Source organism: Saprolegnia parasitica, assembly GCF_000151545.1.
Source record: "Saprolegnia parasitica CBS 223.65 unplaced genomic scaffold supercont2.7, whole genome shotgun sequence".
Lineage (NCBI taxonomy): Eukaryota > Oomycota > Saprolegniomycetes > Saprolegniales > Saprolegniaceae > Saprolegnia > Saprolegnia parasitica.
The window spans coordinates 718,871-737,945 of NW_012156401.1; the positions used below are offsets into that span (position 1 = coordinate 718,871).

The following is a 19,075-nucleotide window of genomic DNA, read 5'->3' on the forward strand; positions in this document are numbered from 1 at the left end:
TCGTCCGGATACCTGCCGTTTCCCCGCGCAATCGCGCTTCGATATTCGAGCGCCATGAAATATTGGCATACCACAGCGCGCTCATGTGGACGATTGAATATATGCTGGGCACAGCAGAGGAATCGAGTTTTGTTTTGCCGAGTCCCTCAGCTCGTGAGAGTGTGTTCTCAACTGTACCCAGCATGCTCGTCCGTATGTACCAACGTCGCGGTTGCGCCTGCAAGCGCAGTCACACAAGAGTCATACATTATTTCTGTGTACTCCAATATTTAATACACGATTTACGTGCAATATATACTGACACGGAATAGTGTGTTCGTGTTGGTGGATATTCGCGCGAATATTCTACCGTGGGGTCCGGCGCCGAGATGGACCGACGCCGAAGCATGGGCCAGCGCCAAGGCATGGAAGGAGCATGGGAAGCCTTCTGGGCCGAGAAGGAGCAAGCGCAGGAGCTTCCCAGCGGGGACATGTCCATGTTTGTCGGCTCGTCGTCGGGCGAGGAAGCGGCGACGGCCGTCGAGCGGGCGGTCAAGAGCGTCGCGCCGGAAGCCGCGCTCCGCGACTTGGAGGCCCTCACGGGCGCACCCGAGACGCTCCAGCGCATGTTGACCGTGTACGACGACAGCGACAGCTTCATCCGCATCCTCTTGCGCCTCGATGCGATCCAGACGCCGCTCATCGACCTCCTCCTCGAGGTGCTCAGCGAGCATGCGCACCAACTCGAGACGTCGATCATGTCGTCGGCGGTCTGTGGCCTCATCCTGCGCCATATCCGCTGGATCGAGTACATCTCTGCGCCGTCCGAGCTCGTCCAAAAGTTCGTCGGGACGCTGCCGACTTTTCCCACGTCGCTCCAGAAGGACATCATCCACATCCTTCCCGAGCTCGTGCCCGACACCGACTTCTCGGTACAATATCATGAGGAAGATGCCATAAGACGATCCTTTGCGTGTAGATGGCGGTGGACGCGCTCCTCGAGATCATTAGCAGCGAGTCGACGTTGGTTGTTGCGGCCGTCGAGGCCCTCAGCAACTTTAACATTCCCGCGTACCAGCTTGAGGACGTGGTCGCGAGCATCCTCAATCGGCTCTCGTCGTCGTCGGTCGAGGACCTCCCGCCCTCGTACGCTTCCTCGTGCAAGCGTCGTCGCCCGACAACATCGTCGTGATCCTCAGTCAAATGCGGGAGAAGCTCAGCCAATGCATCACGTCGTCGCTCCAAGAGACGACTGCAAATGACGAAGCGCTCCTTCTGCAGCAGTTTGTCCAGGGCATGACGTTCCGAACCGACTTTATGAACGCGTTTCTCAAGATGGTGACCAGCATCAAGACGGCCGAGCACCACTTCCTCCTCGACATCTGGGGCCTTCTTGGGCTCCATACGCTCCTGCATGTCCGCCCCAAGGTTGAGAGCATTCTCAAAAAGAAGGTCGTCTCGGGGCTGTTCACAAAGGAGCTTCTCCGGGCCGCCATTGTCGGACGCCTCGGGGCACTCGAACCGTTCTTCAAGAACCTCCTGCAGCTCCTCCACGTCTTCTTCACATCGCCCGACGCCCATGCGCGCGACATGGGCAGCTACGTGCTGCAGCTGCTCTTCCACGAAGCCAGCGGCCGGCCACAGCACGCCTACACGTACCAATCCGAGGTTACTCTGATCATATGCATCCAAAATGGTTGAAAGAGATGTATTAAACTAGATGGTCACGACCGTGCTCGGGTTCTGCGTGACGGCGTCGCCCAAGACGGTGGATTCGGGCTTGGAGACGCTCTTGGCGCTGCTCGACCACGCGCCGGGCTGCCTCGCGACATTCCTTCCGCTCCTCAAGCAGCTCCTCGACTACATTGATACGTTCACGGTCGAGCAGTGTCGCTACGTATACCAGCTGCTCGTGCACGTCGGTGGGACGACCGACGCAGACCTTGCGATCACAATCCGCAAGCAGCTCTACCACCAAGACAACCAGTACCGGAAGCTCGGCATGATTGGGTACATTTGTGTCATTGAAGAAGAGATCATCAAAGGCGCCGAAGCGAGCTCGATCGAGAGCACCGAAGACAATAGCTACGAGTCGCCGATGCAGCAGCTGTTTGTGCGCAAACTGCGAGATGGTATGGAGGCGCTGCGGGACGCGTGTCGGAAGCAGCCCAAGTGCCTCGCTTTCATGTACGCGGAGCTCAACCACCTCGTGTGCCGGATTCCGCAAAACACGACTGCGATCCAAGTCATCTCGGACTGCTACTCGGACGTCCTCGCGACTGAATTTTTGCCCAATTTCGAAGTCTCGCGCCACCGGAACGGCGACTACAAGCTCGCCGTCATGGGGGGTGCGTTCCGGACCGAGCTCTGGGCGATCCTCAACAGCCAGGTAGAAGGCTCTCATATGGGCCATATCTTCATGCCCAATGCTAGTCACTCGTCTATCTGGACTTGATGAATCTGATTGCGTCCAGCGATACGTCCGACAAGGAGCACCTGGTGTACCTCTGCAACCTCCTGCACCTCGTCGTCTCTTGTTCCAAGCGGCTCGATGGCCTCGAAAGCATTGGCACGGTGCTGGTGTGCCCCATCATGCTCATGGAGTACGTCACGCTCCTTATTGCTTCCCTTTAAACGCCCCTACTAGGAAGAGCATCCTGTCAGACGTCAACGAGCTAAAGACCCCCGTGCAAGAAGCGATCTGCCTCTGCCTCTGGTACGCCGTCAACTGGTGCCGCGATCTCCTCAACTGCTTTTGCGCCGATGTGACGCTGCGGCCCAAAGTCATGGCACGCCTCGAGAACGCAGTGCAGTTCGAGTCGATGCTGCTTGAGATCGTGACCAACCTCCCGCCGAACACGTGGGTGCCACCAGGTGTCGATGTGACGACCATCGCTGACCGCGCGGGCACGAAGGAGAGCCAAAAGACGCTTGCTGCGACGACCAAGAAGGGCAAAGGAAAACAGTCGGTGAGTGCGACGGCGTCGCAGGCCAAGCTCAAGCTCGTACTGCGCTCGCTGGCGCCATTGCACCCCAGCGTCATGAGCATCCTTCCTGATACCCAAGAAGACCAAGGCTGCATTGACCCACCGTCGCTTGTGTTTCTCCTCTCGCACTTCAAAGAGTTTTTGAAGACGTCGGTGGCCAAAGTGCACGCGTCGCCGGGGTTCTGGGCCGGCGCCGTGACGCACCGATCCCGCCCAATCCTCGAGCACCGAGTGATCGAGCACGAGCGCGGATTGGAGCTCTTCTCGGCGCATTTGCAGCCCAAGCTCGCCGCTGTCAAGACAATGCGCGCTGGGCGCTGGCGTCCATCGACACGGACGTGGACGCGGACGAAAGTTTACGACAGGTCGTCATCATGTACCTCCAGTGCATCGACCTCCTCGGCAGCAGTGACGTGTTTCGCCAGCAAGAGGCACCGCAAGTCCAAATCGACGTTCTCATGGACCTCATCTTGCCCCAGCCAATGACCGGAAGCAGTGCATTCCAGGTGTGTACCATGCATATATCTCGTAATGCGTACAGCCATCTCATCAGCGCGTATAGGCCATCAAGGCTATGATGGGCGTGCTCTTTGAGCTTCAGCAGTCGAGTGCAATCGAAGACGACTTGGAGGTCGGGCTGCACTTTGTACGGGCGCTTGCGACGCTCGAGGCGCTCAAGAAGTCGCAAGGCCGTGGTCGACAACCGCAAGGAGTCCTTTTCTCGTCCTCGAAAGGGAACAAAGACGGCGACTACCGTCTTGGGGAACTCGCCCACGATATGCTCAAGAAGAATTGGTGGGCCAGCGCCAAGGCCAACTACAAGCCGAGCGATGTCTCGATGGTGCTTCACGCCTTCTTGGACAACTCGGGGCAGCCACTCGATGCGATCCAAGAGCTCGCAATTCACGGTTTCGGCAACCTTCTTGAGCACCCATCGGCTGCCGCCGAGACGTACCCAACGCTGAGTACGTTTTGGAGTCTTGAATTATTCCCGTTGCTGAAATGAAACTAGACAAGAAGACGGTCGGCGTACACCTCCGTGCGTGCTGTGAGACGCTCGTGCAGGCCACGTCGCGCTTGGACTTTTCACCGGGTGCCAACGACGTGCCCGTGGTATTGCACTACCTCACGCAAGCTGCGCTCCTCTTCAAATTTCTCGTCGGCTTGACCAAGAGCTTCCAATCGGGCCCGGTACGACACAACTCTGTGGCAACGTCTAGTTGTATTCACGGAGCAAATTAGATCATTGCAACCGTCCTCAAGCATGCGAGTGGCTTCATCGAGAACCTTCTCGGAGCGATGCCGTTCTTTGAGGCGCATTTCCGTAGCCACAGCCAACGTATCCTCAAGATCATGCTTGAAGTCCAGGGCGGCACGCGCAAACTCCAGATCCTCTGCGCACACGGCAAGTCGACGCTCGATGCATCGGCGGCGGCGCACGTGCCCAAGATGAAGAAGCTCCTCGAGCGCGTCATCTACGGTGGCGAAAAGCTCGCGCGCGAAAACAACGTCATGGACGCGTACACCACCGGCGTCCTCAAGCACCGCAACATTGATGGCTCGTCGATCAAGACGGCGGTCATCCCGACGACCGAGTCGGAGGACAACGGCGACAGTGATGCGACGCACGAAGAGAGCGCACAAGAGGATCCCGCGCCCGACGAGGAAGACGACGAAGACGACGGCGAGTAGCTCAAACTGTCATTATCGTTCCTGGAAAAGGACACACCAAACAACATGTCCGTCCAGCGACAAACAGTGAAATTTGAGGGTGCGACGACCGATATGCACGTCGTTCTGCTTGAAGGCGTCTTGCTTGTCGTCCCGGCGCCCGTCTGGAGAGCCGACAAGGCCGATGCTCACAGCTTGTCCTGTGATGTTCAGCACGGTCCTAGCTCGAGCTGGTCGCTGGATTTGGTCCCAATGCGACGTGGCAATGCTTGGGTGTGATGGGATGATCGACAACGCGACGTCTGAAACGGATATTATGTAGTTATGCATACATGTTCTTCTTGGTGCTCAGGCGCTGGGTGAGCGTCCTGCGCTTGGCCGACTCGAAGCGGCCCTTCGTACTGCTCGAAGGCTCTTCGTTTCCCGCCTTTTTCGAAAGCAAGACGGAGGCCGACCGCAGCGAGAGATGGCTGAGGTTGCGCCACGAAAGGTTCCAATACGGCAGCGTCGTGAGGTCCGGTTCCAAGATGACGCGACAGGGGGGGCCCGGTCGCGTCGCGAGGAGGCAGCAGTGGACCTTGAAGATGCTCGCCTGGAAGACGACGTTGGTGAAGATCCGCGGCAGGTCGTCTTGGCGCACCACGTAGATACCATGCAAGATGACCCAGCCCGCGCCCCAGAGAAACTCGTGGTCGATTTGAAACGAGTCGGGTCCCATGTGAATGGGCTGCAGCCGCTTCGTGACAAGCCCCGCAACGGGCAGCCCGTCTTCGCTCGGCAAAAAATGGTCTAAGAAATGCTCTGGGATGCAAGGCATCGAGGCGAGCTCCATGGCGCTGGCCGTATAGGTAGCCACGGCTGCGTCTTGGTAGATCTGGACGCGCCGCGATCGCTTGTCGCAGCAGTGTTGATGCACGAGCGACAGCCCTTTCCACGCCAAAAGCACGGCGACGATGCCAATGCACGGAGCAAAAAACCACGTAAACTCGCGCAGCATGAACCACTGCTGTGGCGTCGCCGCGTCCAACGCAAAGTACGTCCAGAGATTCATACCCGTCTCGGTAAAGTCGACGAGGTTGCGCGTGTAGAGCTCGGTCACGTACGCAAGCACGTCCTCCTCCAGCGCCTTGGACGTCACCAGCTGGACCACGTCGTTGCTGTAGCCAAAGCAGACAAAGTACAAAGCGACAGGCACGAACGGAGGCAGCGAAAGATGCAGGGCGGTCGCCCAGAGGTCGGTCCAGACAATAAAGAGAGTGAGAAAGTCCGAGCGCACGTTGGCGCCCAGCACAAACATCGGGAGGAGGTTGTAGCGGACGAACGTTGTCGTGAGCACATACTCTTCGAGCGCCCAGAAGCGGTCAATCACCAAGGCAACGACGAAGAGGAAGGCCCGAATGCGGATGTAGCGCTTGATGGTCGTAAAGACATCGGGAAACCAAATCGACTGTGTCGCGAGAAAGTAGCGTGCCGAGACGACCGCTGCTACGAGGATCGTGAAGGCAATGCGGATGCTGATCGTGAGGATGACCAAGCCTTGCACCCACGCCCACGAGTCTTTTGTATGTCCGAGCGAGACGAAGAGGTCGACGACAAAGTCCCGCACCGGGTTGCCCGACATGGCAATCACATACCGGATGTAGTTGACTTGGTCGTTGTTGCTGTTGCGGTAGTAGCCTAGTCCATCTTCTTTACATTTTGCTGGAAAGGATTGTCGTTCTACCCGAGTAGCCATTGATAACGAGCGATTCGTTGGTGCCCACGACGGTCGCGGCCCACTGGTTGCTCGGCAGTGTTTCCGTGATGTGCATCTCGTGGAAAGGCGTTGCGTTCTCGTATGGAAAGTAGAAGGAGACAGCGGTGTGGTAGCTCGATGCGCTTGTCGCGTTGAGACCAAATTGAAACCCAACAGGGTCTTGGATAGGCGGGAGTTCGTAGAACGATTTCATGGGCACGGTCGAGACGATCGCGGGACCAACGTGCGTCTGGAGGTGCGTCGATGAGCGCTCGGCCACCATGGTTTGCAGCACGATCGATGACATGTTGACGAGGTTAACGTCGACGAGGTAGGCCTTGAAGATGGACGTGTCTTGGAACACCCGCCCCGTGTAGTCGCAGTCGATGAGCACGGCGTGCGTTGCCCCATACAAGTCGATCGGGCTCGAGAGACTCTGAAGCACGCGCTGGAGCACCGGCAGAAGGTGCGACTCGTTGTAGAGGCGGTCGCTCGGCTGGTACGTCGAGCAGTTGCCTGCGAGCATGGTATACTCGGACGCGTTCTCGCGGTCGGGCTCCATGTACATGATGTGGCTTCCTGACGCTAGCATCGAGCGAATCTCGTTCGCTTGGCGTGTCGGGTCAGCCATGTGCATGCGAAGGTAGCGCGGGATCGTCGGTGCGTCGTACTGGTACGTGCCGACCTGCGTGTTGTCGACGCCAAAGAGGATCTGGAGCATCGTCATCGAAGCTGTCAAGTCGCAGTAGAGCACGACGAGCACGACGGCGAACGAAGCAAGCCCAAGCGCGTACGAGTGCAACCTTTGCAGCATTCCCAACTTTCTTGAATGGAAAGTGACGAGAATGGAGGAATGGAAAGTGACGAGAATGGAGGAGAAAGATGGCGCTGAAAACGGTTAAAAGTCTATCTTGAGCCTCGTAAAACCTGCAGTACCAAACGAAACCGACGCATTGAACGACGACATGTCTCGAGGAGATCCAACGCCGTTAAAACATACTTATGTGTGTTATTCAAGTATTGCAGTCGTAGGGACTGCGTGTGTCGACGCCCTCGCTCATGTCCAGCGTGCTTGGATTGAGGTTTTGTTGTGGATCCCCTTCCTGGACATTCGTGGCGATGGAGTTACTAGTGTACAGTAATAGGATCTAGCTCGTCGGGCCTGTTATTTTAAGGACTTGTCCTGGCCCGCGTTCTCCGCGTTGAAGCCGGCAGCGTGCAGTACATTGACAAGTGCCCGGGCGCGACGACCCAGTCCGTGCATATCCAGACGTGCAAGGGCAAGAAGCTCCCGTAAGCTCCCGGAAGAGTATACGAGACTCTACGCCTGCACGGCGCGCCAGAACCTCAACGAGCTCTTCGAATTCAAGGACGTCTACATCAAGTGCATGTCCAACGGTCAGTGCCTCGACGGCTTCCGTGACGGTGCCAAACTTGGCTTGCACACGTACGTGGCAACTTCGACAACATGAACCAAACGCGGTTGATGGACAAGGGCCGCATCAAGCACTCGATGCACACCAACAAGTGTCTGGACGTCGACCCGACCGACTCGACGCTCGAGGCGGAGATGTGACCGTGTTTCCCCAACAACGACAACGACAACCAGTGCTGAAAGCTCGTGCCGATGTATCTAGCATTGGATTGGCTTCAAAGCCTTGAGGGATCGGTGTCTCACACCGATGCCCCGCCGGGACGCCACGTTGCGCGAGTCCTTGATCGCCACGCGCCGATCCAGCGACGGAATCCTTCCATCTTGAAGGTCGTGAGAGGAGCCTTGAACCTTCCTTGGCCACTCGGCGAGGTCTGGGCCCAATGGGTGCCACACGACAGCCGCCCAGTGTTGCTGCAACGCACCAGTGCATACAGTAGTAACTGCAACAACGTGGAGGCATGCACGTGAGGCCGCCACGTCACGACCTGTGATTCTAAAAACGGACCAATCCACGATGGGATTGCATCTTTGTATTTTATAGCTTGTATATTGTATGCAGATAAACGCGATGTATTATAATACAGTCAAGGGTCAAACAGCACCCGCCGCCTCAAGCGCAACCACGGGCATGAAGCTCCCGACCACTCTCCTCGGTGCGGTGGTCGAGTGCGTGGCCTCCGATAGAGACGCCGAGACGCTCGTCATCGGAAGAGCTCAGCGCGCCGCTCGCTGCAGACAGCGGTGGGCTCGGATCAGCTCTGGCCGACGAACGATGGTGCTCAACAATTCCATTTTGGTGAGATGACATCGAGGAAAGCGATGACTGAGGCCGCGTCAACTGCATGGCGGCCTTGCTCTTGGGTTGCAGACCAGCGATAAGCCCGCCCGGTCTTCGTGGAAGTCGGTTGACGGAATCGTGTACCGACTGTGGCTAGCCTCGAGATCGAGAGTTGGTGCGAGGACTGTTTCGACCAGCCAGTACGCCTGCAGTCGCCAGTGCCAAGCTTGCATCCAAGGCCGAGGTTCCGATCTAGCCGGCACAAGCCTTGCAACCGGTCGCACCGAGAAGCGACCACCAATGGTCTCTGCTGCTCCCTCTGTGCTATGTATCCCTTCCTGCCTCTGTCCGAAGGTGCGAGGACGCGCATGGATGCAGGCTGTTGTTGTATTGAACCACGACGGAGCGAAGACTTTCTTAGGCGAGGATCTCGGTGATGATGCCGGCGGCGAGCGTCGCACCACGATCGCGCAGTGTAAAGCGGCCGAGCTGGCGAAAGTCGGCAAAGAGCTCGAGGCAAATGGGCCGCGTGCACGTGATTTGCACGACAGCCGAGCAGTTGCGCGTGATGCAGCGCGGCTTCTTCTTTTCGACTTCGCCCGACTTTTTCAAAAGGCTCACGAGCCGCGTAATGTTGACGGGCTCGTCGATGCTGTGGATGTGGAACGTCATGTACGCGCCCTTCACAAGCGGCACCTCGACCCCCGGCATCGTCATGATCTGCGCCTCGAACCGGCGCACGAGCTACGCAATATGTCTCTTGCTACTGTAGATTATCAACGGAGAGGATTGAATACCTTGATGGGCGACGCGACCGAGCAGAGAATGTTGCCGACGCTACATCAATCAAAAGGTGCTGATTTCGGAAAACAGACGAAAGGATCGAACCTCAGTGCACTTGGATCAATGCCGGTGACGCCCAAATCGACATTGTCGCCAGCCGACGCCATGAGAATCGACCCGCCGTTCTGCTCCATCCCTAGCCACAAATTCAGTGCCACACGATACTAAGATAGCTACCCTTGACTGTGAGACGGAGACCACCCGGCATCAAGAGCAGCTACGCGAGGTGAGGCGTCGGCGGGATACATTGCGGCAAACGCACCGTGTCGCCAGTCGAGACGGCGCCCGCGTAGATGCGGCCCGACACCGTCTGCCCGAGGCTCATCGACTTGGAAATGTCCGAAATCCCCATGCGGAACGGCTTGGTGATCGGGCGCTGCGGCGGGTAAAAGCCATCTACGAAACAGTGTCGTGGGATTCGGCTCCATGAAGCATGCAAAATGTACCGATGGCCCCCACGAGCGTCGGGCCCTTGTACCACGGGCAGTCGGTCGCGGGCAGCGGCGCAATGAGGTTCCCACCCGAGAGACCGCTCACCGGCACAAAACTACCTCAAAATGTGAAAAAATACAAAAAAATCGGACACTACCGCAACTGGTCGAGTTTGAAGCCCGACTGCTGGAGGAACGCCGTGAGGGTCTCGACGATGAAGTCAAAGCGGTCTTTCGCCCAGTTGATCTACGAAGCATAAGAAGGCGACGTCGAGGAGACCGTACCGAATCCATCTTGTTGACAGCGACGATGAGCTGCGTCACGCCGAGGCTGCGCACGAGCAGCGTGTGCTCCTTGGTTTGGCCGTCCTTCATGAACGCGCCTTCAAACTCGCCCGTCGACGCGGGTACGACAAGGACGGCGACATCGGCTTGCGACGCGCCGGCAATCATCTTGGGGATAAAGTCGCGGTGCCCCGGTGCATCCAGCAGCGTCACGTGCTTGGTCGATGTCTGAAAGTACGACGTACCCACGTCCATGGTGACACCGCGAAGGCGCTACCCAACACATAGTGGTATCCATATACGGTGCCCCGGGGTAAGATTTAGGTACCTCTTCCTCGTCGGCGTCCATGACCCACGCAAACGCAAACGACGACTTGCCGGCCTCGCGCGACTGCTTCTCGTACTTGTGCATGACCTGCTTGCTCACGTAGCCGAGGCTGAAGAGGAGGTGGCCCGTGATCGTGCTCTTGCCCGCGTCCACGTGCCCGATCACGACCATGCTGATCTTGTGCTTGGCGTCGACGTCGGCCGTCATGGCGCCAAGACACTTGTCCTGGCTCGCCTTCTCCGCCTTCTCGAACGCCGCGCGCTCCGTCGGCGTGAGCTGGTAGCCAACCAGCGCTGCGTTCGAGGCAGAGACCACCGGTTGCGCCTCGACCTTCTTGGGCGCTACGTCGTCCATGCAATGAGCGATGGATGCGCTGGGCGATGGGGTTACCTGGTACGGCCTTGGCTTTGGGCTCATCAAGGACGAGCGTCTCGAGGCGCGGAATCACAATCTGCTTGGGCAGGCTCGCGACTGTACAGATATCGTTAGGAGGCCTTGCGGCATGCAGACGACATGGAGGAAGGGTCGCGTACCTGCCGTCATGGACGTCGTCTTCTTCTTGAGCTCCATGAGCGCGATCACCGTCTTGTCGACGTCGTAGTTGTTGCTGCGCACTTGCTCGACGAGCGTCGCATGCGGCATGACGCCGACGTCGAACGTGCGCTTGATCTGGTCCAGGATCGGCTGGATGAGCTCTAGGAGGCGGCCATGTTGTCGACAGGATTTCGCGGTGCAACATGTACCCGAGTCGTCAAAGGCCTCGGCGTCCTTGGGCTGCTGCTCGAGGAACGAGAAGACAGACTCGGTCGGCGAGTCGCGCCGGTACACGTGGGCCTCTACGGCGTCGCGCTAGTACGGGCACGAGCATGCTGCGATCTTACGCGAGTTGGGCGAGTACGGCTCCTCGTCATAGTAGTCCTCATCGTACTCTACATGGCCGACGTGGCGTCATGGCTGGCGAGTGCTGGCAGCTAGTACCTTCGTCGTCGTACGAGTAGGCGCGGTTGCGGAAGTTGCGGTGGCGGCTCATCTCGCTTCGGCTTGTTCCGGTCGATCGGAAATGTGGTGCCACAGATCCCAGGTGCAAAACATGGCCGCTTTAAAACACGCAATTTAGTCCACCCGCGAAATGCGCTCGTGCCAGGACAGCTGCTGGATGCATCGACGTAGAATTACAAGGTCAATACGTGTAATGATCGCGTTGATCTTGTCGGCAACGTCGCCAGCTAACGTCGCCGTGCGGCTGTGGCACGGCCGAGGAAGACAGCTGTGCGACACGCTTCGTGAGCGCTCTGAAACTCATTTCGACGGCCAACTTTTTATCTTTTCCAGTGTCTAGTTTAGAGTCTCGAAAGAGCTAGCATCGAATGACCCTTGGTCTAGTTAGTGGTCTAGCGTACCTCTACGCTGTCAAGCTGCTTGGTCAATCGAATGAGAGCCAATGGATTGATTGACTACAGATTTATAGTTGAAGTCTGTGGGATCGAGCTACCTCGCACCTTTTCACTTGCTGGGTGCGTTGAACCAACGCTAGCCTACTAGTCGTCAAGCTTTCCAATGGAGTAGATCGGTCGACCGCACGGGAAGGAATGTCAACGCTCCTCTGTGCCTGCCACGCTATCAGGGTCGCCCAAGAGACCCACTACGTATATAACCGCAGGTCCAGTTGCATTCTACCTGGCACAGATACCCTTTGGCCGCAGCCACTCGAGCTTGGTATTGAACCTAAACTATTACGTAGAAATCCTTCCACCACCACGCTTGCCGAGTCACTTGCCGAGTCGCTTGCCGGTGTGTCACCAGCTGCACTTGGACGCGCGCTGCTGGGTGTTTTTATCCATTGCAGTCGTCGAATACCTCTCTATTTGCATAGACTTCAATACTTGATGGGAAAAAGTATGTTATACCAGAGGTTTTCTATTTTTAACCCTCTGAGTTTGGACCAATCGATTTGGGTTGGCGATTTCGGTGGCGCTTACAAGTTGCCAAAGTCCAAGTTATGGCCATCAAAGCAGCGGAGATCGCGCCGGCCGCCTACTCGGAGGGCGCGCGCAGCAGCGTCGTCGCCAAGGCCGACGATCTGAGCTACGACCTCGGCAACCTTGCTGCCTTCGACACGCACCCGTTCAGTGTCAAGAACGCATCGGACGAGAAGGAGCTCAAGGCGAGCGCGCGCGACAACGTCCAGCTGCTCATCAACCAGATCTTTGAGCTGCCGCGTCAGATGACTGACATGGGCCCGATGGCGCAGCTGCCGACGGGCACGACGGTCATTCCGCGTGAGAAGCCGCTGCCCAAGCCCAAGCCGGAGACGCGCTGGGAAAAGTATGCGCGCGAGAAGGGCGTCGACAACAAGAAGAAGGACCGCATGGTCTGGGACGAAGCCAAGCAGGCGTGGGCGCCGCGCTGGGGCTACAAGCGCGCGAACGACGACATGCAGGACTGGGCGGTGCCCGTCAAGAAGAACGACGACCCGTTCGCCGACCCGTGGACCGAACGCAAGCAGGCCAAGAACGAGCGCGTGCAGAAGAACCTGCGCAACCAGGCCGCCAACGTCAAGCGCGCCGGTGGCATGCAGCCGTCGGTGCCGGTGCCCAAGGCGACGCCGGTCGGCATTCCCGTCGAGATGCTCAACACGTCCGACAAGAAGATGAAGCAGCGCGGCAAGGAGGGCACGAAGGCGGCGCTTCAGAAGGTTCAGTTCTCGACCGCGTCCATGGGAAAGTTCGACAAGATGCGCACGGGCGAGGCGGAGCGCAAGCAGACGGGCAAGCGCAACAAGTTTTTGAGCGTCACGGGCGCCGAGAAGACGGAGAAGGAGCGCTCGATGCATGTGCTCAACCACGTGCTTGGCCGCGAAGAGAACAAGGGCAAGGCCAAGGCCTCGACCGGCGAGGACGACCCGGCAAAGACGAAGAAGCGCAAGCTCAAGAACGTCACCAAGGGTCACGCCAAGCGGGCCAAGACCAAGAGATAGAGGAGCCCCACATGACGTACAAATTAACGGCGACGACGATGACGGCGTCGGATTATATAACACACAATTACAATTTTCGTCCCCTACGTCGCAGCTACAAAAAGCACGTCGACGTCGACGCAGCATGACGCAGAGGCCGAGATGGCGCAGAGGATTATGCCATACCAAGGCGGTATGCGAATGTACTGCAAAGGCGTGGGATTACGTTGATTAGAGTGAGGCATTTGTGGATCCAACCAGTGGGCTTGCGCGCCGTGTCCCTGGTTCGAGTCGGATGCGTCTCTGGAAGATGGAGCACTTTCGTCCACGTGGCACCATAGCGGGATGGTTTCGCCATGTCGAGTCATTCGGCTCCATCAGACCCGTGCGCACATTGCTAGTGCGGCTGCCATGCCGAGCAACGTCGTCCTAGTGACGGTACGACGGCTCGCATGGCGCGCTTAACCTCAGCCGCCGCCAGCTATAAGATGCATATAAGATCGTCGTTCTTACAAAGCGATCGTGGAACGCACCCGGCATGCACGTGCTGGGTTGAAGGCGACCGATCGGGCGTCGTGGACCGCCGGGACCGCCGCCACCACCTCCACCGCGGCGACTGGACGAGTACTTGCCGTCAGGCACCTGTACGTAGCCGCTATGAGATGCCAACGAGGGCCAAAAGCTAGATTGGCATTACCCCGCCGAAGAAGGTCGAGAAGCTACGGTCGTCGTTAGACGCGTGCAATTGAGGCGCATAGACACTTACAAGAGCTGTATGATGCTGAGGAGACCCCAGAACATGTCGGGGAAGATGGACAAGCGCAGCCATGAGCGCTGCTCGACGACCCTACCGCCGGAGATGTAGGTCATGGTCTTGAGCTTCGCCCTGCGTCGCTTGATGAAACTGCTGGCGCATTGGTAACCGGATACCGAAGGGTACCGGATACACAACCAGCCGGTTCGCCTGTCAGATCTTCGGGAAACGTTATAACTGTGTTAGACAGTGTTGAAGGGCGATCAAAGGCTGCTCCACCACGTTGACGCTTGCAGTGGCGACAAGGACGCGCGAAACCCTTCTTCACTCATACTGAGTAGAACTCGTAGGATTCCTACAGGCTACTCCACGGCCACGTACAAGAATCAGTGACGTAGCACATTCGCTGTCTTTTGCCAAAACAGTGTTATAACATATGGAACACGCCACCCAAGGATATTGTTTTCAAGATCTGCTCCAGATGGAGGTGGTGCGAGGCTGCGCCGAGGTCGCTTGCAGCGGCCTCAAGTGGCTCTACCTCCTCCACATGTGCTTCATCGTCGTCCATCTCACGTACGAAGCGGTCCCGCATGCGGCCAAAGCGGCCTGCCGCCGCAGCTCCCGCGGCCATCTCGTCAAGTACATCACGTACGATTTCTCTCGTTACATGAGCGGTTCGCTTAGCTTCATGACGAGCTCATCGAGGCGTCGATCTAGGAGATGCAGTTGGCTCTCGAGGTAGCGCCTGATCGTGGCTTCGTTGCGCCGCCCATTGCCGCGCCTACATGTGTTTCTTCGCCGAGTGTCAATCGAGTCGATGTTCGTACCGTCCATAGTCGGCTTCTGGCGTTTGCAGCTTGGCCGCGAGTACGCTCCGCTTCTGGGAGAGAATGTCATGCAGCGCCTGCCATTGCGCTTCAAGCGAGACGCCCCGCGCTACGCTCGCGGTGGTCAACATGGCCGCCGCTTGCAGGAGCGTTTTCGGGATCTCGTCCGTGAGCTTGATGCAAAACTCGGCGGCTGGCGACGCGACGCCCAGCGTCTGCAGCCGAGACGCGATGCGCTTCTGCACTTTGGCGTCGAGAGTGGTCTGCGATAGTGCATGAGTGACCTCGACAGACGCACCGGGGTAGGACGTACGAGCGATGCGAAGTCGAGGATGACGTGGAGACACTCGAACGAGTTCTTCTCGAGGACGAAGCCGTGGTACAAGAGGTAGATCCAGTTGGGCTGGCCGAGTTTTCAAAGACTTGGGCGCCCGCTGCGAACGCCGTCTTGGCCCGCGTCGACGCAAACGCCAGAGTCGGCGCCGAGGCCGAGACTCCGGTTTCGAGGATCGTCGAATGCACCGGACCCTCGGCACGGCAGTTGACCATGTCCAAGATCGGTACCAAGTGGCGCTCGCCGCCCCACCAAATGCTCCGCGTGTCCAGCAGATACCGCGTGTGCGTGTACGCGGCCAATGAAAAGACGTCGCTTGAAAAGACCTGCATCGCATATCGCCTCACAATCGAATGCAGGTCGGTGTTGTACCTGCGGAAACTTGGTCAAGACGACGCGCCGAATGGCGTCGTAGCTCTTGGTCACTTGATCGCGGTAGGCGAGCACGAGGCTGCCAAGGTCGGTGCCGTCCAAGAGCGCCAGCTCGGCCTCGCTACCAACACATATCTCAGTACGTAGTGGCGACAGCACGCCGCGTAGTACGTGTAAAAGAGTGGCGCAGCGGGCACGTCGTCGAGCGCTGGCAAGAGATCCAAGTACGGAAACCACGCCGAGGTGTCGCCGAGCACGTAGCGTTCGTGCATGAGATGCAGCAGCAGCTAGTTGCACCCATAAGTACTTATGAGTGGACGATGGATGGATGGAAGTGTACTTCGTGCATCGGATCTCGGCTGCCCGTCGACGAGTAGAGCGATCGAAAGACGGGTCCGAGCACATCGCAGCGCATGGCTGAGGCCACGTCCAGGAGCATGAGCGGTGGTATCGCCACGTAGATTTCGTCGAGACTGATGTCGTCGGTGGCAAACGCGCCAAACCCGAGCAACGGACCGCTGTACTGCACGCGGATCTTGAGCGACGGGAGGTCAAAGGACTCAACCCACGCATGGAAGCGCGCGAGGCGCGCGGCAACCGCGGTCGTTGCAATCGGTACGTGGAGCGACTTTTTCGGCGCCGGCTCCCGCTCGATTTGTGGCGGCAACTGCGTCAAGTGCGCTTGCAACCGTAGCAAAAGCTGCTTTTGGCTCGCTCGGTACGCGACAAAGAGGCTAGAGCACACATATATGTACAGTGCTGATGGGACAAAGGGGCGTACGGGTAGGGCGCGCTGCCGTCACTCAGAAGCGCCAGGTCGTCTTGGAGCTGCGTCGGCGACGCCTACGGTAGTAGTATTCCATGAGCACGACAAGAGGATGCAAACACGGACGGTACCGCGACTTGGTCGTTGACGCGAGCCAGGAACCACTCGGCGTATTTCGTCTCCCGGCTCAGCAACGTCGGCACGTCCACGTGGACGTTGGCGCATGACGCGAGCTGCGTCACGCAGCGCGTTGCCTCGTTTTCGCCCAAAACCACGAGCTGGAGGTAGGCGCTCGCGACTGCACTCGTCGTTCTACGTCATCTGTCCATCGCGTGGCTGCCTCGCGGATCGGAAGCGTACGTGGCGGTGGGTGTAAAGCACGCTTGGAGCTTCTCGTCGACGATCTCGTCGCTGTACAAGAGGCGGCGAAACGGCGTCTGCAAGGACGTTGGCAGCGTCGACAGCGGCAGCTCGACGTGCACGCAGTCGAACGGGTTGGCGTCCATGAGAAAGCCGTGGTGCACCAAATAACTATCAATGTATCAGTCGTACCCATGTCCGAGATGGTTTTTAGGAGACATGTGATTCGGACTGTCGCCATAGTCTTCAAAGAGCTGGTGCGGTGGCGCGACCGCGCGGTCGGCCAAGATATACATGCCGTCCTTCTGCACGCGGTGAAAGTCCAGAAAGTGCGCGCCGCCCCGGGCCGCCCGCGCCACCTACCGCGATTGCAGCGCGCTTTCTACGTGCCAATGAGGTGTACTACCTCGTGCGGCTTGCCGTTAAACATGTCGGCAAAGGGCACAAGGAGGCGGCGCCCCGAGATCGTGAGGGCGCGGGACGACAGGACTGCATGCGCCCACGTGTAGAGCTCCTACGCGAATAATGAAGCGATGTGACGGCCGAGCGCCATGCCTACCAGCGTCGGGAGTGCCCCGAACGGCGCGAAGAAGCGCGCCAGCGTCGACTCGAGCGATGCAAAGCTGGCGCGGAGCGCGGCTTGGCGTGCGCGAATGGTCTGGATAAGACCGGGATCCTATGTATACAATGAGGAGAGCGTTGATGGAGCCGTGCGACCTGCAACTCGATTAGCGCGTCGTCTGGTGCGTCCATGGGCAGCGCAATCTCGGTCGGCAAGACCTAACGCCGTTGCGTCACGATGAGCGCAGAGGCGTACGTACAGCAAGGTATGGCGCCCACTTGGACTTGGGGCCCTTGAGCTTTTCGTACACCAAGAAGGTCGCGAGCACGTCGTTGTCGGAGGACAGCGCGGCCACTTTCTTGCGCATCGCTTTCGGCAGCGCGTTCAAGGCCACGTCGCGACCGCTACGAGGTTGCGTCAGCGGCCATCCTCGTCGTCGTGTACTACATGATGATGTCGCTGGGCACGAAGAGCACTTGGTCGTTGGCGTGGATCGTGGCGGTGGCTTGGAGTCCAAGGCCCATGCCCTCAAACGGCGCGAGACGCACGTGTGTCGCGAGGCCTCCGTGGGCGCGGAACCAAGCTTCAAAGGCGTCAATGCGGCTGGTAAGGCTCATGCCAAGGCCCCAGAGCGGGCCGTAGTAGGCGACCGCGATGGCCACCGCAGCGGCCGCCCACGTCCAGAGCGCGTGGTAGCGTGCGCCGTAGCCTCGGCCCTTTGTCCGATGCAGCAGCGCGGTGCGATCCATCGCAATGTACGGTACACGCGGCGTTTCGAAGGTGGAAGATCGCAACTGGGATCTTCTCAGATTCCACGGCAGCATCTTCAACCATGGTGACATTCAACCTCGTTTGGCTGGGGCTGCTCGATTGCGGCGAGAGGAGTCGGTAGACGTGACAGACAAATAGCCTAGTGTTTTAATCAATCTACTACTGTCTACTTGTTGTACTAATTAAAGAGAAGATAGAAACACCGACGAATTTACATCTTGTTCATCGACGCAACGTCGACCGACTGCACATCGTCCTCGAACTGCTCGATGGCTTCCGTGATGTCGTCCAACAAGACAAGTTCGTCAATAATGATACACTGGACGAGGAGCTTCTTGATGCCGAAGGCAACCGGGACGAGCTTGTGGCTCTCACCCCACGTGAGGCCGTTGACTTCGAGGGCCTTGATCTTGATGGCAAGCGCCTCAAGGTCCGTCTCGGCTTCCCAGGGCTTGACTTCAATCACGACCTGCGAGCGCTCAATCGGCTTGGCCTTCTCCTTCTTCGAGGCCTTGGCGGCGTCGGCGCGCTTCTTGGCGGCGGCCTTGGCGGCCTCGTCCTCCTCCTCGTCGTCGTCGCCGAACATGTCATCATCATCATCGTCATCGGCGGGCTTGGCAGCCTTGGGCGTGGCGGCCTTGGGCGTGGCGGGCTTGGGCGTGGCGGGCTTGGCGGCCGCGGGGGCAGCAGCCTTGGGCGACAGCCACGGGCTTCATGGGCTTGCAGCCCGACGTCGGGTGAAGGACGGAGTACTTGGCGGTCTTGACGACGGTGAACTTAGCGGCAACCATGGTGGAGTTGGGACGAAGAAAAATCTAAAGTGACGCCTACGAGGTGTGGTGGAGAGGAATCCGCGCACGTGATTGGCTAAAATCACGTCCTTTTCACGATCTGCCGCTCA

The 19,075-nt window shown here is 58.5% G+C and overlaps 9 protein-coding genes across 9 annotated transcripts in view; 4 read left to right on the plus strand and 5 right to left on the minus strand.

Moving 5' to 3' along the window:
* Positions 1 to 386: 386 nt before the first annotated feature.
* SPRG_03001 (hypothetical protein) lies at positions 387 to 4,658 on the plus strand (the record flags this gene model as incomplete). Its single annotated transcript, XM_012341583.1, has 10 exons — positions 387 to 911; positions 959 to 1,125; positions 1,179 to 1,647; positions 1,700 to 2,368; positions 2,413 to 2,582; positions 2,627 to 3,260; positions 3,332 to 3,472; positions 3,529 to 3,931; positions 3,979 to 4,157; positions 4,209 to 4,658. The coding sequence occupies 10 exons, from the start codon at positions 387 to 389 to the stop codon at positions 4,656 to 4,658; spliced, it is 3,807 nt and encodes a 1,268-aa protein (XP_012196973.1).
* Positions 4,659 to 4,959: 301 nt separating this feature from the next.
* On the minus strand, positions 4,960 to 7,112 carry SPRG_03002 (hypothetical protein; the record flags this gene model as incomplete). The annotated part of the gene is made up of 2 exons (XM_012341584.1): positions 6,361 to 7,112; positions 4,960 to 6,314 (listed from the first exon to the last, which is right to left on the minus strand). The coding sequence occupies exons 1-2, from the start codon at positions 7,097 to 7,099 to the stop codon at positions 4,960 to 4,962; spliced, it is 2,094 nt and encodes a 697-aa protein (XP_012196974.1). The 5' UTR covers positions 7,100 to 7,112.
* Positions 7,113 to 7,491: 379 nt separating this feature from the next.
* SPRG_03003 (hypothetical protein) lies at positions 7,492 to 7,948 on the plus strand (the record flags this gene model as incomplete). Its single annotated transcript, XM_012341585.1, has 4 exons — positions 7,492 to 7,510; positions 7,548 to 7,665; positions 7,691 to 7,823; positions 7,868 to 7,948. The coding sequence occupies 4 exons, from the start codon at positions 7,492 to 7,494 to the stop codon at positions 7,946 to 7,948; spliced, it is 351 nt and encodes a 116-aa protein (XP_012196975.1).
* A 1,020-nt stretch (positions 7,949 to 8,968) lies between these two features.
* Positions 8,969 to 11,532, minus strand: SPRG_03004 (hypothetical protein). The gene is made up of 14 exons (XM_012341586.1): positions 11,451 to 11,532; positions 11,354 to 11,401; positions 11,216 to 11,308; positions 11,006 to 11,167; positions 10,863 to 10,943; positions 10,473 to 10,813; positions 10,145 to 10,417; positions 10,018 to 10,106; positions 9,875 to 9,975; positions 9,691 to 9,824; positions 9,606 to 9,645; positions 9,474 to 9,564; positions 9,383 to 9,422; positions 8,969 to 9,329 (listed from the first exon to the last, which is right to left on the minus strand). Exons 1-14 carry the CDS (start codon positions 11,500 to 11,502, stop codon positions 9,003 to 9,005), a joined length of 1,872 nt encoding a protein of 623 aa, XP_012196976.1. The 5' UTR covers positions 11,503 to 11,532; the 3' UTR covers positions 8,969 to 9,002.
* An 899-nt stretch (positions 11,533 to 12,431) lies between these two features.
* On the plus strand, positions 12,432 to 13,535 carry SPRG_03005 (hypothetical protein). Its single transcript, XM_012341587.1, has one exon. It carries the CDS (start codon positions 12,472 to 12,474, stop codon positions 13,447 to 13,449), a length of 978 nt encoding a protein of 325 aa, XP_012196977.1. The 5' UTR covers positions 12,432 to 12,471; the 3' UTR covers positions 13,450 to 13,535.
* Positions 13,536 to 13,895: 360 nt separating this feature from the next.
* On the minus strand, positions 13,896 to 14,298 carry SPRG_19457 (hypothetical protein; the record flags this gene model as incomplete). The annotated part of the gene is made up of 4 exons (XM_012341672.1): positions 13,896 to 13,909; positions 13,962 to 14,070; positions 14,126 to 14,147; positions 14,195 to 14,298. 4 exons carry the CDS (start codon positions 14,296 to 14,298, stop codon positions 13,896 to 13,898), a joined length of 249 nt encoding a protein of 82 aa, XP_012197062.1.
* Positions 14,299 to 14,618: 320 nt separating this feature from the next.
* SPRG_19458 (hypothetical protein) lies at positions 14,619 to 14,924 on the plus strand (the record flags this gene model as incomplete). The annotated part of the gene is made up of 2 exons (XM_012341673.1): positions 14,619 to 14,830; positions 14,900 to 14,924. 2 exons carry the CDS (start codon positions 14,619 to 14,621, stop codon positions 14,922 to 14,924), a joined length of 237 nt encoding a protein of 78 aa, XP_012197063.1.
* A 63-nt stretch (positions 14,925 to 14,987) lies between these two features.
* SPRG_03006 (hypothetical protein) lies at positions 14,988 to 18,188 on the minus strand (the record flags this gene model as incomplete). The annotated part of the gene is made up of 15 exons (XM_012341588.1): positions 17,851 to 18,188; positions 17,663 to 17,807; positions 17,559 to 17,621; positions 17,401 to 17,517; positions 17,248 to 17,355; positions 17,061 to 17,200; positions 16,842 to 17,012; positions 16,613 to 16,793; positions 16,497 to 16,558; positions 16,056 to 16,449; positions 15,887 to 16,002; positions 15,716 to 15,836; positions 15,532 to 15,669; positions 15,323 to 15,412; positions 14,988 to 15,272 (listed from the first exon to the last, which is right to left on the minus strand). Exons 1-15 carry the CDS (start codon positions 18,150 to 18,152, stop codon positions 14,988 to 14,990), a joined length of 2,433 nt encoding a protein of 810 aa, XP_012196978.1. The 5' UTR covers positions 18,153 to 18,188.
* A 197-nt stretch (positions 18,189 to 18,385) lies between these two features.
* SPRG_19459 (hypothetical protein) overlaps positions 18,386 to 19,075 on the minus strand; it is a gene marked incomplete at both ends in the record, with an annotated part of 1,093 nt that continues 403 nt past the window's right edge. The window contains one exon of the mRNA XM_012341674.1: positions 18,386 to 18,884. Within this exon, the coding sequence (XP_012197064.1) occupies positions 18,386 to 18,884 (499 nt within the window). The remainder of the gene's footprint in view (positions 18,885 to 19,075) is intronic.